At 33.2% G+C, this 18190-nt stretch overlaps 3 protein-coding genes across 8 annotated transcripts in view; 1 reads left to right on the forward strand and 2 right to left on the reverse strand.

The window, feature by feature from the left end:
* Window positions 1–564: 564 nt before the first annotated feature.
* P115 (general vesicular transport factor p115) lies at window positions 565–4652 on the reverse strand. Of its 3 annotated transcripts, none has more exons than XM_078189247.1 (12): window positions 4374–4652; window positions 3955–4183; window positions 3576–3832; window positions 3291–3492; window positions 3053–3204; window positions 2797–2987; window positions 2536–2708; window positions 2012–2439; window positions 1749–1929; window positions 1489–1673; window positions 1007–1387; window positions 565–931 (listed from the first exon to the last, which is right to left on the reverse strand). In XM_078189247.1, exons 1-12 carry the CDS (start codon window positions 4449–4451, stop codon window positions 851–853), a joined length of 2538 nt encoding a protein of 845 aa, XP_078045373.1. In that variant the 5' UTR covers window positions 4452–4652; the 3' UTR covers window positions 565–850. The 3 variants fall into 3 exon arrangements, with proteins under 3 accessions (XP_078045373.1, XP_078045374.1, XP_078045375.1); XM_078189248.1 differs by having other exon boundaries at window positions 566–931; window positions 3955–4179; XM_078189249.1 differs by lacking the exon at window positions 565–931 and having other exon boundaries at window positions 1223–1387; window positions 1484–1673.
* Window positions 4653–4822: 170 nt separating this feature from the next.
* On the forward strand, window positions 4823–12239 carry Bre1 (E3 ubiquitin-protein ligase Bre1). 2 transcript variants are annotated; one of them, XM_078189245.1, is made up of 16 exons: window positions 4823–5039; window positions 5143–5314; window positions 5753–5939; window positions 6063–6251; window positions 6510–6631; window positions 6699–6935; window positions 7013–7138; window positions 7363–7536; window positions 7609–7866; window positions 7949–8080; window positions 8195–8463; window positions 8745–8898; window positions 8971–9084; window positions 9219–9621; window positions 9697–9791; window positions 9873–12239. In XM_078189245.1, exons 2-16 carry the CDS (start codon window positions 5165–5167, stop codon window positions 10152–10154), a joined length of 2892 nt encoding a protein of 963 aa, XP_078045371.1. In that variant the 5' UTR covers window positions 4823–5039; window positions 5143–5164; the 3' UTR covers window positions 10155–12239. The 2 variants fall into 2 exon arrangements, with proteins under 2 accessions (XP_078045371.1, XP_078045372.1); XM_078189246.1 differs by having other exon boundaries at window positions 4825–5039; window positions 9237–9621.
* Window positions 12240–12282: 43 nt separating this feature from the next.
* The window catches only part of LOC144474423 (cholesterol transporter ABCA5), a 30982-nt gene continuing 25074 nt past the window's right edge, over window positions 12283–18190 (reverse strand). For all 3 annotated transcript variants that reach the window (XM_078189244.1, XM_078189243.1, XM_078189242.1), the window contains 6 exons: window positions 17826–18094; window positions 17599–17745; window positions 17151–17530; window positions 16856–17063; window positions 16439–16778; window positions 12283–16363 (listed from right to left, as the gene is read on the reverse strand). In XM_078189244.1, the coding sequence (XP_078045370.1) occupies window positions 16260–16363; window positions 16439–16778; window positions 16856–17063; window positions 17151–17530; window positions 17599–17745; window positions 17826–18094 (1448 nt within the window). In that variant the 3' untranslated portion in view covers window positions 12283–16259. The remainder of the gene's footprint in view (window positions 16364–16438; window positions 16779–16855; window positions 17064–17150; window positions 17531–17598; window positions 17746–17825; window positions 18095–18190) is intronic.

Raw genomic sequence — 18190 nt, forward strand, 5'->3', positions numbered from 1 at the left:
CGCTTTGTTTCGCGATCACCACAGCGCTAATAAGTGTAGTGGTACAATACTTAAATTGTTAGCCAAAATCATCTGTCGATAATTTGGCTAGCAAATTTAATGTTTTGACGCAACACCAATTAGCGTTGTACAGACCACGAATTGAACTTCATTTTTTTTGCACGAGAGACACCTCTTTTCACAAATAGTACTTATTTTAAAATGTTCATATTCATATATTAAATAATTAAGCTCAAAAAAATAAATTTATCTTGTTCACAATCTATTTGTAATAATTTTATACACTGATCGTACATCTTACATGTCATAATTATGGCAAACTACGACTAACTATAATTTTCTCAAAGAATAACCGCTCTTTCCATTAAAAAAATGCATCATACACCAAGATTTATAAATAGTCCAATAGGCCCAGTATCGTCGCTAGGTATGCGGCGTTGGGTTCACGGTCTATGAATGGGCAATTTAAAAAAAAAAGCATAATTATAACCATCTGTGATGTAAGGATTATTACAAATAGTTTGTAATCAAGAATGTTAAATTTGAGTTATTGGTATTCAGGAGTTATTTAACTGTGTGTTAACAGGAGCAATTTTTTAAAAACTTAAATAAAATTTATGTGTGTTTGCTGTTTCTTTATTACGCGTTTAGCGCCTGTTGAAATACATTATGATGTATCGTCGTTACAGTATAAGAGTTTTTTTGTTGGCTGACAACTGTGTAATCACAATGAACGTCGGTGTCTGTACTTATTTTCTAATATAACTAAGAAAATCAAGAAATACCGAATTGTATCACTGAAATAACAATCTGTTCACTGTTACTGTTATTCTGAATTTCGAAGATGACGTTAATTCGCTCGATCCACAGAATTACTGGATTCTGGCTGATCATCAGTATCAAGTTCAACAGAACTATCATCTGTTTCAACCTGATAGAAAATATATTATATTCAGAATATATGTGAAATACAGAGAAAACATTTTCTGAAAATTAATTGAAATACCTTTTCTCCTAATGCAAGCAATTTTTCTCTGTAGAGCACAATTTTGCTATCTTGTTCCGTTAAAAGTTCCAAAAGATTCTCTTGATCCTTTTTCAATTTATCCAATTCATCGCATTTTTCTTGAAATTTCTGTTCAAAGGCTGTCTCATCTTTTTCTTCGAACTTTCGCTTGTATTCATTTATCATAGAAACATATTCTGCCAAACGATTTTCCAGTTCACTAATAATGTTTCTACATTTCTCCAGTTCTGTAGATTCTGTGTTATTTAATGTGTCAGAAGATTCCACACCTTCTGACAGCATATTAGTTTGTGCCACACGCAGAACTAAATTTTGATCTTTCAAATGATTAATTGTAGAATGAAGGTCATGAATTTGTGTCTGCAAAATTGAAAAGAGCACGGAGTATTATAAAATAGTTAAAGAATGCAATTCGGAATTGTATGTGTGAATGCTGTATACAAAAGTTTACTGTACCGTACTTCGAGTTCATGTTTCTCCTTTACAAGTGAGTCTTTCATTTGATTAAGCTTTTGTATCTGTGTATCTTGTTCTCGAATAACTTCCTTGTATTGAGCTACCAAAACAGAGTCTGCTGGTATTGGTGATGTAATCTGATTTTTATGATGCAGACTAGTTGTATCTTGAACAGATTTCGTAATTATTCCTGAAAAGTAAAAGAGAAATATATAAGGGTGTGTGTAATGATTCCCTCCTACATATGGAAGATAATGAGATTTACCTTCTAATGCTTTCGATAATCTACAAAATTCATGATCCAATAAAAGTTCTGAAGGAGTCTTTGCTGAAGACTGGGGATGTTTTAGAGTTCTCGAATATACCTCGTGCCTTGCGAGACCACCAATTGCATCCTGAAATCTTTCCAATCCTATTCTGTTCTCAATTAAATCGCACAGTTTCTCCTAAAACGAATACTGAATTAAACTCTGTTTTAGACCATATATTGTTGTAATCATTTGTGTTTTCTTTTTCAATTTGTAATACCTTTGTATAATTAGAAACACTGTTATCATTAAAATGTACGCATAATCCGATGAGTATAGCGCACATACTTTGTAGCAAATTTTCTTGCAAATCGTCGTTATTTTCTTGCGAGGATAATAATGCAATTAAATAAGCCACGGAAGAATTGATGAGTAGGAATGATTTAACTGCTGCTGGACAATACGCAGTCCATCTGCAAAGTAGCATTAAGAGACCAAGCTTGCATTGCGGCTTAGTGCCTTGTTGTAATAACATAACGCATTGTTGCATTAAAGTCACTGGTGGCTTTCCAATATTGGTTGCAAGAAGTACACGCAACAATTGTTCTTTTTGCGTGCTATCGTCGATCAATGCATGAGATAACGCCACTGCAGAAAACCAATTCGATAGGGAATCCGGGGAGAATAATCCTCCGCACAACAACTGTCCTAGCAATATTATATTCGTAAAAAATTTCACATTCATTATAGGTCACTTTGCGACGGATCTACGTGCAAGGAAGAATGGTATAGATAGTCACTAACCTGTTGTTAAAGATGGCATTTCGTTACCTTGTGGCAATAACGTTTGTATCAATTGACTTTGCCCTATTTCATTTTTATATAAGAAACATTGAAAACAATAAAGAACAGAACATCTTAACACAAATGGCTGTTTTTCATTTACCATGGACATAAGTAACACAACAATCGCAGGCCTAGAAAGCAGTATTTTATAATAATTGAAGAACATTTTTAAAAGACACATTAGTTTCAAATAGGATATATTCTTCAACAGAATTTTACCTAGGAGGACTACTGGGTGCCATTACTCCTGCTAAAAATTCTTGATTACTGGCATTTCCTCTGATAACTTCCGCTACCGTATTAATTGTTTCTGTTAAAACGTCTGCAGGTACCCCGCTGACCATTAATATATTACACAAAGCTTGCAGCAGTCCGCACGCTCTCATAATACGTTGACAATTTGCTATTGCCTTCAAAATGATTCTTTTTTTAAAATTAATTGTGGATATATATAAGCCATGTTGATCATATTTACCTGAGCCGGTCCACTCGGTGCTACCAACGCACGTATTACTTGTACCATGCAATGAACGTTTGAAACTTTTTGTGGACTCCAACCACCCAAGGGACTATCATCGACTTCAGGTGGAATTTGAAACATCGGTGTGAGTTTCTGTATATAACTACCTAAAATGATGCAAGAGACAGAATATGTCACTGTATACCAAACAAGAATGTGTACTGTAAGATGTTTTACATATGATTAAAATTACCTTCTTTAAAAAAATTTTGGTTACTGATATTACCTCTTAAAAGGTTTAACATAAGTAACAAACAATCTTCTACTACAATACCACCTTCTGCACTACCTTCTTGTGCAATGACGTCAAAAATTCGGTCGAAAGCATTTTCAAAAGCAACGATTTTTTGAATGTTCGCGTTACCTTTTGTTAATTGAATTAATAGTAATAATACCTACAACAAAATTGTTAATAGTGATTTATAAAGCAACTCAGTGGATCTTAATGATATGGTTCAATGCAAGAATTGTATCATACATCATTACGAATGACTTCTCTGCTGTCTCCAAGAAGATCCATTAATTTAGACACACCCATAGGACTGATTAGAATTATTTCTTGTATATCTTTTGGTCTGTTGGTTAATAAATTCATTAATAATTTCAATGCTGACCATCTAACATTAAATTCAAATTCTTCTAAAAATGTTAATACTGCTCCAACACTATCTGCATTTTTAATGAATATTTCTGTAAACTGTTCGCCGACTTTATTATCTGGTCCAAGTTTATCCACTGTAAAATAATACAAATATAATGAATAAACTACATTTAATGCAGCCACTTGCGACATATATGTCTATAATATGCTGTCTAATTTCTGTGAATGTATGCATGCTTATAAATAAATTTGTTACCTTCTTCATCAAATAGTTTAGGATTAGTTATATTGCACAATGTTTCCAATGCTAAACCAATAATTTCACAATTAGTTCTATCAACATCCAAAGTCTGTCTCAGTGCATCCATTCCTTGAACTCCAACTTCCACACGATAGCTGCGTGAAAGAGTTTTAAGTTCTCGACAAGCTTCTGCTCTGTCATATAGTAGCGTTGAATATAGCAATCTGTTTACTAGACGTTCTACCTGCACATATCATAGTGAATGAGACGGAATGGAAAAACAATATTTCTTCGAACTTTTGGCAAGTACATGAAAAATGATCATTTCATATTGTGCTGTTGTACGTTGAATAACTTTCAAATGTTAAACGTCATAAGTTAGAACTCGTGGATCATAAAGTCAAAATAATTATTGATTAAAATGTGAATTATACCATATCTGCGCCTGATGGTTCATGTTCTACATTTGTAGAACCTAAAACAGATTTCAGACTGCTTTTAAAGTATTCCATTTTGTTGACACTGTAACAGCCGTAAACTACACGTCACTCGACGTCGTCGACATTTTCGGTTAACCGAAGTTACTTCGACAATCAATGTTTAGTAGAGGGCGGTAACAACGAAAATTTTCTATTGGAATTGGTATCTGAAATTTTTCACAAAGAAATAGGAGATAACGTGCAACACACATACGTAGTACACTAGTATCAGTGGTACAGTAATATTCCCGTATCTCATATAAGTATATACCTATCTATGTAAATCGTGTAGCCTTCTAACGGCAACTAAATGAAGTTTTGCAAGGCAAACACGTCTTTACCACTGTGACTGTATCCCACCTCTATACTGATACTACGTCTATGCTGAATATCGATTTTTTCGCCTCATTTTTTGATTTGCCGCGTATGCAACGCCGTGACACAATGGCGGCTTCCGTTATGGTCACGTACTTTTTGTCGATCGTCTTCAATAAAATGTAAAGATCTGTCGAAAGTGGGATCTTTTCGACAGTCTTTCGGCGTCTAAAGATGACATAGCGATATAGAGACTCTGAAGTATTCGTGTAGTGGATCGCTGGGGTTATTGATACACGTTACAAGGTATGAATTTTATTTGATCAATAACAAAAATTTCGTAGACTCCAAATGATAAATCACGGTACGTGGGACATTTTCAATGTTTCTTTGCTTTCACTAATTTCAGGAAAAACTACACACGCCACAAAATGTCAAAGCGACCTGCAGATAGCGGGGATTCGGCTTCCCAGCCACCCATTAAAAAAGTTCAGTTCGAACCTATTCTAATTGGGCCTATCTCGACCCTTGAAGAAATGGACATGAAAGTTTTACAGTTTCAAAATAAAAAACTAGCCCAGGTGTGGATTTATAATCGTAAATAAGTATATAAACGGAGATATGCTGTAAATGCAAACAACAAAGTTCTTTATTTTTATATACAGTATTGTTTGCATTGATTATAGTCTTTGTTGTTTATTTTGTTTACAGCTTTTAGTAATGTAAATTGCTGTTAATTTTAATCGTTAATTAGTTAATATAACGTAATAGTATTGTTGTTTGAAAGTCATTGCTAATAACTTAAAGAAATGAAACATTTGTTATATAAAATGTTTGTTGTGTTGACTAATACCTAGATTCATGCTTCTTTAAATTTAGCACTTGCTGATTGTATAAGTATTGAGGGTATTTAGTAGTTGTGAAAGCTAATTTATTTAGTTGATAATTACATTTTAAATTTAATCATCACATTTCTCTAATTTCAGTTTCTATATTATTTTTGTTCTCAATTCTTCCAGCGGTTAGAACAGCGCCACAGGGTTGAGGCAGAATTGAGGCAAAGGATTGAACAACTGGAAAAAAGGCAAATGCAGGATGACGCAGTGCTTAATGTTGTTAATCGATATTGGAATCAATTAAATGAAGATATACGTGTATTACTTCAAAGATTTGATGCAGAAACAGCAGATGAATCCGAAAATAAAAGTAAGAAATTATTTATATGTACTTAATTCTAGTTATTACAATTATAAATAAATATATATATATATATATATATATATATATATATATATATATATTTCAATGTATTGTTATTTGTGACAACAGATGAAAGTGAAGCCACAACATCATTTCTTATGCAACTCTCCTCTTGGGACAAAGAGGAGTTAGATGACAAATTGGCAAATCGTGTCCAAGTTTCTAAACGTGCGGTTTCTAAAGTTGTACAAGCATTTGATCGCCTTTCTCAGAGGAACGAAAAAATTACACTTGCACTCAAGGGAGAATTCGATGGAGGTATTTGAACTTTCTTAGCTAGACTACTTCTTGAAGTGCAAGATACTATCAATTTTGTTTTTAATAACTTGCATTCTAGTAATTTTACTTTTATATGTGATACTACTGGCTTGACAAAAAAGTAATTTCGATTTTGAAATAATTACAACATTCTGTGTGACAGTAAAAAATACTTTCTTGTCTAACCAATATAAGCTAATCCAATGTATACAAAAGTAATATATTGGATATATAATTTACTATGTTATTGTACTTCAGAAGAGGCACCTAATATTGATGAAGTGGTTCGAAGAGCAAATGCTGAAATACAAATGGAGAATAGAAATCTGCAAGCAATAAATATACAACTTCATGAAAAATATCATACTATTTCACTGAAGGTAATTTAAGCTAATATATTTGGACTAATGTTTGTTAATTTTTTAATAATTATATTTTATCTCTTAGATGTCAGAACTACAAGACACTATAACAGGAAAAGATACCCTTGCAGCAGAACTTCGTAACCAAGTGGATGATCTTCAATATGAATTGAATAAAGTGAGGGCACGCAATGACAAATTGGAACACCACCTTGGAGAAGCAATTGAGAAGCTAAAAGCGTTTCAACAGATACATGGAACTGATGAGAAGGGTAGCAATAAACCAAATACCCTGGTAGCATCTAGTGTTTCACAAACAAAGGTATTTACTATTCTGCCAGTTTTTAGTAAATTGTATACAACAAATAAAACATTTGTTTTTTCTTCTTTATTGTATAGCTTGAAGACTTGCAAAGAGAATTAGAAGAAACAAGGGAATTAGCGAATAATAGGTTACAAGAATTGGATAAATTGCATCAACAGCATCGTGATACATTGAAAGAAGTAGAAAAATTAAAGATGGATGTGAGTTCTTTGGGTTTTGTATATTTAATCTTTATGCACGGTGCAGAATGTAAATTGTTGTCATGTGCAATAAATACTCATGTTATACTTGCTTTTACTCGTTTCTTGTGTTTTACTTCATTACATTCAAATAAAAGATTTACGTGTAAAAACCGAATAAGACTTGATGTTGTTTATCTAATGTTATTTTCGATTTTATTTTGAAATATATTTTGTATTTCCAGATTCGTCAACTTCCAGAGTCTGTAATTGTCGAGACCACAGAGTACAAATGCTTACAGTCCCAATTTTCTGTATTATATAATGAGTCGATGCAACTGAAAACACAATTAGATGATGCACGGCAACAATTACAATCCAGTAAAAACGCTCATTTACGCCATATTGAAATGATGGAGGCAAGGATTGTATACGTTATACTTTTTTTATTATTTTTATGTCATGAATTAATAAATTTTGCTCTTATTTAGAGTGAAGAATTAATGGCACAGAAAAAGTTACGAGGAGAGTGTATACAACTGGAAGATGTTTTAGCTCAATTACGAAAAGAATATGAAATGCTAAGAATCGAATTTGAACAAAATTTAGCAGCAAATGAACAAACTGGCCCAATTAACAGAGAAATGAGACATTTAATAACATCTCTTCAGAATCACAATCAGCAGTTAAAAGGTGAAGTTCATCGTTACAAACGGAAATACAAAGAAGCTTCTTCAGAGATACCAAGGGTATATTGTTACTAACATTTTAAAAGTATTTTTCGATTATTAATCAAAAGTGTTCAGGATTGATGATTGCGATTTATTATAGCTAAAGAAAGAAATAGAAGAACTGACAGCAAAATTAGGTCAGCAAACATCTCAAGAAAGTAAAGAAGGTAACAATTCAGATGGTAGTGGAAAGGAGGAAGATGCATCAAACTCCCTTTCAGGATCTGCACAGGTACAAATTATTATATCATAAAAAATGAAATAGCTCCAGGTAATGTGTATAAAGCTGAATTGAAAATAAAAATAATTTTTAGAATAATGGATTTATATATTTCTACTAATGTAGATTAAAGAAGAAAGTGGAGTTTCCATTAAAAGAGAATCTGGAGAAGAAGAAGTTGAAACTATTGAAGTTGGAGAAGGTGAAGGAAACAAAGGTACTCCAGATTCTCTGACTTTAACATCTCCGACACTGAAGAAAGAAAAAGATATAAAACGTGAAAAGGACATCAAGAAGGAGAACATTAAAACCGAACATCGCGATCCAACTCATCGCGCTAAAGACACGAAAGTAGCTGAATCTGAACTTGTCAGGGACCTGAAAGCACAACTTAAGTATGCCGTGTACAATGAATTGCATTTTTACTAAGATTGGTGATCGTATAATGCTTCGTTTATTTACACGAATGATATTTTATTACATTTTATATGTATACAGACAGCAGACAGGGATATTGTTATCATATTTGCGAGTTTATTCATGTCTAATTAATGTTATAATTTCACACTGTCACCAAATCCTAGTAATAACTAAATTTATTAGGATGCATTGTAATTTATTTAATATTTATTTTTTGTGCATTTATACTGTTTACACTTCTCTATAATCATTATAGGAAAGCCGTGAATGAAATGAAAGAAATGAAACTTCTTTTGGACATGTATAAAGGTGTTGGTAAAGAGCAAAGAGATAAAGTGCAACTAATGGCTGCTGAACGGAAAACAAGAGCAGAACTAGAAGAGTTACGTCAGCAAATAAAGAAAATTCAAGTACGCGATATAGTGACTATCTTTATTACTCAAAACATGTAAATATAATTAATTAAAAAATCGCTGTTTTAGGAAAGTAAACGTGAAGAGCGCAAAAAGCTAGCAGATGAAGATGCACAAATAAAAATTAAAAAATTAGAAGAACAAGCCTACACTCTTCAGCGTCAAGTGGCTTCTCAGAAACAGGTTAGTTCACGAATTGATATTTTATAAGAAAGAAAACCTGGTATAATATTCAATTGAGGTTAAAAAGATCTATATTTATTTTTATCTTAACCCAACTTTGATTGAAACTATGGACTGTGAATTATGCTGAACAGAACTGTGTGTGGTTGCAGGAAGAGGAGGCTTTATTGAATGAAATGGAGGTGACCGGTCAAGCATTTGAAGACATGCAAGATCAAAACTCTAGGTTGATACAACAGTTACGAGAAAAGGATGATGCGAACTTCAAGCTGATGACAGAAAGAATCAAGAGCAATCAACTGCATAAATTAGCCAGAGAGGAGAAGGATGTTTTAAAGGAGCAAGTTTCGACGTTAACGACGCAAGTCGAAGCGGCCAATGTAGTTGTCCGCAAATTAGAAGAAAAGGAACGTCTCTTACAAAATTCTTTAGCAACTGTAGAAAAAGAATTAGCTTTGAGACAACAGGCGATGGAAATGCATAAACGGAAAGCTATCGAGAGTGCACAATCTGCGGCTGATTTAAAACTTCATCTTGGTAAAAAATATTTTTAAACGTTATTAATTTTTATAAAAGGGAGCGCACTTTAAAATATGACTCTTTCCTTGTTAGAAAAATATCATTCTCAGATGAAAGAAGCGCAACAAGTTGTAGCTGAGAAGACCAGTTCCTTAGAAGCAGAAGCGTATAAAACAAAAAGATTACAAGTAAGATCAATTAATTACTTTGAAAACATCATGATAGGGTTTGCCATAAATAAGTTAATTACAATTGCTTTTTCATTGCAGGAGGAGATAGCTCAGCTAAGACGTAAAGTCGAGAGGATGAAGAAGATAGAGTTAGCTGAGACTTTAGATGAAGTGATGGCGGAGGAGTTGCGCGAATACAAGGAGACACTTACGTGTCCATCATGTAAAGTAAAACGCAAGGATGCCGTTTTGACGAAATGCTTCCATGTGTTCTGCTGGGATTGTTTGCGTACCCGATACGAAACACGACAGCGGAAATGTCCGAAATGCAATTGTGCTTTTGGAGCCAACGATTATCATCGTCTATATCTGTCCACATGAAAAAGGAAACTCTAAATTATTTGAATTTTGTGTGACGTCTTTTAATTCGACCGCGCGAACCTTCTAAAAGGTTACACATTGCATTTTTCTAATGCTTCCTATTTATTATCCCAATCATTGGTCCAACTTAGATATGCGATATCGTGAACGAAGAAAACTGTAGAAATAAAGTTTGTAAAAAATTACGATTATTTTGTCGAGTGTAATTCGAGAAAAATGAGCTGCATTTTTAAACGTGTTTTGTAGTAACTACACCGAGCGAATATACAATAGATATTCTGATCTCATGAAAAGGACGAAGTCGAATCTTGCGACGTGCATGCAATTTCGACGGTAGCATTGATAGACAGAATACAAAACTATTCGACTGTATAATAATTTTATTTCGTCTTAAAATTTGGCTTGAACGAAAAATTTAATCATGAAAGTTAGTTAAATATGAAAACTTCAATAGCCTGAATTTTAAGAACGATTCGTTGAGTGGTAGATATATTGTAATATATTATAAATAGGAATTCGATGCTTCTACGTATGCAGTTCAAATCTATTGAGAATTTTCACGAACAAATGGAAACATTTATTATTTCATAATTATTAAATTACTTTAGAGATAGTTCTCATCTAAATATTCTGATAAAGATTTAGTTTCATAAGAATCATTTTCACTAATAGGCATATATTAATTGAATGAAATGTTAAGAGGCACATTAGGAAGAAAGTTACAATTAGAAGCGTAATTAATTTATTATAATGGAAATGTATGGGATGTATAAGATCGCAAAAAGCCAATTGATTTAGAAATCTTTCTTTCTCCGATTAAAATATTCTTTTTTTATATTTTGATTAGTGTAATACTCTTATTCTTTTTCTACTTTTGTTAATAAACATTTCAGTTCTCTTATTCAAAGAAAGAAGGAAGTATATGTGAACACGTTTCTATTATCTATGACATAGTATAATAAACACTACTATTGATTCAAAGCAAGACTAGAAAAACAAAAGTATAATGATAACGCAATGATGTAATTTTCAATATTTTGTAAGAAAGGTCGAAAAATGTACCTACCGTTTGAAGTATAAATAGAAGAGAGCTTTTAAATCACAATCTTTAATGTTTTAAATAATGAAACGTACCACGTTTTTAAGACAAATGGGTACGTGTACGTCAAGCAATATAGTACAAAATGTTTCTTGATTTACACATATTCGTTATCTTGATTTTCAAAGTATCCACTCGACATAATATATGAAATTTTACCTGATAACTGAAATAGACCAGTATCTTCCGTATAAAATCAATTTTATTATAAAATGAACAAATGAAAAAGAAAATACTTTTTAACGTAAATAAAGAAAAGTTTCACTAAAAGCTTTTATAATTTTTCACAATCTTTGGAATCTCCTATTATTAACAACGGTATTCCGTTTAAACGATAAGTTTATTACAAAATGTTTGTGCAATAACCATTTTAAAATGGTGGTGAAATGTCTCAATGTTGTCTGGAAAGTGTGTAGATAGTAAGAATTAAATCTAACACGACGTTCCGTTCATTAACATTAGAGAATAATCAGAAATAACAGTTTTTTTGCAATTTTATAAACCGTCTTGTATACATATATTTATCGTAATATAACAATTATACAATAAATTCAAATTTGTAAATTTATTTATCCGAAGTGGGGGACCTAACGTCCTTTTACAGAGTTAATTATTATCATTATCGTCGGCAATCATTAGTAAATAAATCGTCTAAATATCTTGGTAAAAGAGGCTCGTTAATTATAGAACAATCAGAAATCTTTTTAATACATCTTGGAATTACGAATCATTACGAACACATCTTTTTTTATTATATGCAAGTTCTGTCGGATAAAAAGCATTTAATAATATATCTGTCTACATGTTTCTGTACGAGTGTGCGTGGCTGCGTGCGCGCGCGCGTATATGTATACGTTTTTAGTGTAAATATGAATGAATGTATTAGGTAAAAATTCTTTTATAGATAACAGTTCTCTTATAACGTGAGCTGTTATAGTAATAAATATACATAAAATTTAAATTTGTTTAGAATTTCAAAATGACCTCGTCTAAACGAAACTATTGTCTTCTGAAATGTATAAAAAATATAAATATAAAATATTACAAAATACCAGAATAAACGTTATAAGTGTTTCCTTTAATTAGTGCTAGACTTTTTGTTAAGTGGAATTTTCTATCAAGAAAATCATTAGAGGTAAAAAAGAGACCGAAGAAATTAGTGGCAAATAGTGATAGAAACTGTACTGAGTTCCTTATCCAACGGTAATTGGCGACCGGTTCTTAATTTCTGTTGCAATGGAACTTTTTCTATTGCTTGATCAAAAGGAAGCGCAAGCAGTTGCAATTAAAAATGCATAAACGGTTATAAAAACAGTCGTTGGTAAAAGTTTTAAAATGTATGAAAAAACGGATGAAAAACATCTACGTAATAATGGTCTAAATTTAATTGTTATATCTAAAAACTTCATCAGATAATACGAGACAAATGTTATCAATTTGATTGAATGTATCTAGCGCCGGTTACCTCTGGTATTATGCATTAGACAACAATGGATAGAACTTTTGTAGAGAACCAAGAAGCTCCTCGGATGTTTGTGCAGATTTTCTCCTGCCTTCTTGTCGTTCTAATATATTGGAAAAAACCACAAAATGCTTTTGAAGAAGGACACTTCGTAAATGTTTAACTAATCGTTTCTTCTTTTCTTTTTTTTATTGGTGAAAAAGCTTCCGTTAACCAATCAATTACATTCACTTTACACAACAAATACGTAGTTTCCGCAATACGTCAATGTGTTCGTCGACAAGGTGTATTCGGCATGTAGTTCTTTTTCACGTGATGTTGATAATCGCATGTAATAATTGTATTTAATATATATGTATGTATATACATATATATATACACACACACGAGTATATTTATATACGAGTCTCTTTCTCTCTTAAATTTCTTTAATATTGTGTGTGTGTGTTTCAGGCGCGCGCGTGTGTATACACGTTATGTTATATGTATATGCTTCTTTGCATGGGTGGTTGATGTTTGTAGGTGCGTGTCTAACGCGCGGAATTCTTGCCGAGATGTCGACGAGTGCGTGAGTGCGTGCAAAGGATTTGACCCCAGAATTTTCATTTCTCCTTTATTTCGTGTCTCTCGTTTGAACGAGATAATCGTTTGATATACAAAACGAAAAAGTGACCAACCAACATGGTCGTTGTGATTCATACTCTGATACGTATATATATGTATACATATATACATATACATGCATACATATATACATATATATACATACACCTGTGTGTGTGTGTGTAGTTACTATAAAATTAAACATACTGATGGGCAATCAATTTTACATTCAATTTACAAGCTTTAAAAGTTGACTATCTGTAAATGTTCATTCTTACATAGGAAACAATGCCTCACGCACACTCGATTGTTCGTTTGATTCTGTAAACAATAGAATAGCCTTGTACAGTATATCAAACGAGTTCTACTGAAAGAATCTACGAGTTTATGGTTGCAAACTGCAAGTTACGTATGTGAAAATATAAATCCATATATGCGTATATAATCTTACATGCATGCATACTTCATTATATTTACACATACGTATTCCGTGTATTATACATATATGTATATCGAACGTGAAAAATGCACACACGTGAACGATCCTTTTAACAGGTAAATGTCAAAAAGTGGCGATTACTTATGAGCAGAGAATATAGATGTAAATATGGCTGTAAATAAGAAATCAAAAGAAAATGTAAAACTCAATCAGTATGGATATAAGTACGCGTAATTTTCTTCTTATCGCGTCGACTTGCGATTAGGAATGTTTTTAATATCTTTGTATATACCATGACATACGTTCTTAAAAAACGGTATACGTATATGTATGTATTCGATCCTATATAAATATATAAATACATGTATATTTATATATTTATATATAAATTTTGTCCATAAAATTGCCTGCAACCTTTTTTTATTTGCATTCGTGTAATTTCATAATTGACTAAATTTTATATCATATTGGTATTAGCTAGAACAAGAATTGTGCGTACACAATTTCTATAAATGCGCACATGCGTTATGTCGCATATATTTTTTTCGCATTCATATTCCCTATAACGTATACATAATACATATATGTATATTTATAATACGAATTATTCTTATAACGAGTCTTTTTTTATTTACAAAAGTCAATACAGTCCTTAAGATCCAATTTCAATTCTTCATCTAACTAATCTCTATCATCTACAAAATATTTCACTCAGTCCTTAAAACGGTGCCCCTACTAACCTTTTTGTTCGACTTTTTTGGAATTCTAACGTTGCAGAAAATCGAATGTATGCATTTAGGTATCTAAGAATGAAAATCTCTCACTGTGGAAAGTTAAGAACATTTTTTTCCTTTCTATATGGACTAAAGCTTTCTTTTTATGAGTTTTTCTTTCACTTGTCCCTTAGTGATAATGTTAAGGGATGTTCTCGCTACTGTTTTCCGCGAACGGATTTTTCCTAAAGCAAATCACAAGGTGAAATTTTCTCTAATTTTGAAGCCCATCTTGATTGAACAATGTTCCTCAATTTTTGTATCTTGATCAACTTCGTGATATCGCAAAAATGAGAATACATTTAAAATAAGTGAATTCCTCTAATGTAGGAAGACCGCTTAACTACGTACCAAGCTCTCTCAGTAATGTATAAAGTAATTGAATGCTAGAATATTTGGATTTCTTATGCTTTCCTCATCTATTTACGAATGCCAATGTTTTCAGTGGTAGAGCATTTTTATATTGTGTAAGTGTAATACAATGTCGAGTTAAAGGAGCGATAAAGATCTTCCAATGAAACTGTATATAGCGAGAAAATAAATCACCAGAAACAGCGCCACAAATTTGAATTCGTGCGCCGTCAAAATTATCTTACAAAGTCTTTTTATCGAATATACCAGTCACTTTATCCTTCTTAAATGGAGATCTTTTATCAGAAAAGTCCTCGTGCGGAATTTGTCGTTCTTACGCGCTATCGAGGCAAGGTTGACAACCTATCATGTTTGTTTCGTTATTCGAAAGGCTTCGGTAAAGACCATAAGCGAAATGGAGAAATATTTATAAATACATGTTAAGTGTTATATTATATGCACAAATTAAGTCACGTCTAGGTTATATCCAGATCGTTTGGATACAATCGGCGTATTTTTTTCAAACAACAGTGTGTTGTATTAACAACGCTCGTTGTTAACTCGAGCAATTATAAATGTCGCTAGACGAATAATCCTGTACAGGACACACATTTATCAATGTAGTAGACAGACAATTCCTAGGAATTGCCTACGTTTAAAATGAATTTAATGCCAATTTGTGGATCCTTACAATTTGTCTTCTTTAACAACGGAAGATTTTATACTTATAATCGATGATAATGAACGTTCCAATTCCACAGCAATATTAATCACGAGACCTATTTATAGGAATCGGAAAAATACACTAGTTTACGATATAATTCGAAAATTATTAGTGTCGATACTATTACGACGATCACCTCTGCTGACAGTAGGATACATTGTTTGCAGTCTCCACTATTTACAAGTCGTTAATTTCATATGTACGTTTATTTTATATCTCACGACATAATCACTTTAGGAAGTCACTGCGCAATTCTGGCGAATATAACAGTATTACAGAACATCGGTACGAAAAAAGAAACGATATAGTGTCTACTTCTTTTTTCTCATCCTATCTCTGTTTTGTCTATTTCCTCTCAGTATTAGGTCGAATGACGTGTACCATAAAAATAGTACGATTTTATTTGCCCACTTATAGTTTCGTCAGGATTAAAGCAGGAATAACTTCACAATCCGCACTGGCTGATAACGTGAGATTTCATTGTTACTATAGAATGTTTCTGATACTTAAGTATGCTGTTTTTGACGATTCTTTTTAGCATTCACATCGGAACGTTAACGAACGGATCACTATTGTTAACTTGTTCACACTTGAACGGTCCCATGAATATTTCACTATGCAACACATCAGAATATACACACTCGTTGTGAGTCATCATTCCCCCGAGTTTGATTCGTCATAATGAGAAAATTTTAGGAATACTTGTTCCAGAGTGGTTTGACTGAAACTGTACTCTTCGATGTCCAGTTCTTGTTTGGCTAAATGATTGAATGTTTTTAATTAAAACCAAATATTGTCTCGAATTTTGAAGTAAGAATAGAATTGTTACTTACCTTTCTCCAACTGCATAAAGCACTCGGCCAGCGAGTTAACTGCTTGTTGGGGTACACCGAAAACTAATCTGTCAGCGAAACTCTCCTCGAGGGTGGCATCTGAGAACAGGCTGGAAACGAATTCTTTCAGACTAGTAATTCTGTCACCAGATGGTGTCGTCGGAGTACAATCACCACCCTGGAGTTTTATCTCAAGAGTGTATCCAGCACCATAGAGATTCTTTAAATGTTGAGTAGAGCCAATACACCTTAGTTCTCCCTTTACCATTATACCCACTTTCGAACACAAAGCATCAGCTTCTTCCATTGAATGAGTCGTTAAAATAGCTCCCCTACCACCCTGCAATAAATGATTTATTATCATGACCCAGTTAAACCGTTCAACGACGGTAACAAGCATTACATTTTGATAGATACCTGAAAACTAGCTAGAATTGTATCCCACAGGAACCTTTTCGATCTAGGATCCATCCCTGTGCTGGGTTCGTCCATTAAAACGACTTTTGGACCGCCTATCATTGCCATAGCAAAACTGAGTTTTCTTTTGGTTCCTCCCGAGCATTCCTGGGTCTGTTTGTCGGCGTGTTCGTGAATTTGTAATCCGGACAAATACAAGTCTACAATTCTATAAAGAAAATACAATTCAAGTTTTTCATCTTTGTAGACATTGTTAGAAAATGATCTCTAACTGGTAAGATAAAAAGTACAGTACCTGCCGATATCTCCCCATGGTACACCACGTATGGCAGCATAACATTCTAAATGTTCCCTGACAGTGATATTTTTCCACTGAGCATCATGTTGAGGACAGTAGCCCATCTGTCTAAACGCTTCTGACATATTGGAGTTGATGTTGTGACCACCAATATGTACTCTACCTCGTGTGGCCGCTTCCTCTGCTATGATAATCTTCATTGTAGTGGTTTTGCCAGCACCATTGTGTCCTAACAAACCGAACACCTCTCCTGGTTCGACTGCTAACGAAAGGTTTCGTACAGCAACTTTTCGTTGTACTTGACTGGCTTCTTCGTCCTGCTTCGAGCAACAACCACAGGAACCTAATTCTCTGTATCGGTACTCCTTTCTGAGATTCTGTGGAATAAACGATGCCAATTTAGTTACAGAAATATAGAATTTTAATGATTTCTTGAAATTCATACCTGTACTAGAACTACAGGTGGTTCTTGAACGGATGAAGAAGTAATGAGATTAAAAACTTTCTGCCTCTCGGCTTTAACGTCCGCATCCTCGTGTTCTCCAACATCCGCATTTTCCATTATTTCTTCGCCCACAGAACCACCATTACGCTATGAATGCATGAAATAGTATTTTAGTAGTGGTTTGATATCAGTTTACAGAATACAGAAAGTAAAGTAATGATACTAACCAGAAAATGCTTGAAAATATCTCTTACGTTGCCGCCACTCTTTCTGGTATCCAATATCAAAAGTATAAAGAACCACACCGGGCAGTGCAGAAGCACCCCAAAGGCCATTATAATTATTTCTGTAGTTAGATAATCAGACATGGTTAGATGGTGGCAAGCGGCGTTGATGGAGCACATGAGATGGACTCGTCCGACATAGTATACAGCAGCATATGGCACGTATAATGTATTTATCAAAGAGAAGATCACGTGCAGGACGAACGCTGCACCTGTAAGATCAATCAATATTATCAGGAAATCAATCATCGAATCACGTTTAAGTATTGCAAACCTTCTAGTTACTAATATTACAAAACATTAATTGT

The sequence above is a fragment of the Augochlora pura genome, chromosome 8, assembly GCF_028453695.1.
Source record: "Augochlora pura isolate Apur16 chromosome 8, APUR_v2.2.1, whole genome shotgun sequence".
NCBI lineage: Eukaryota > Metazoa > Arthropoda > Insecta > Hymenoptera > Halictidae > Augochlora > Augochlora pura.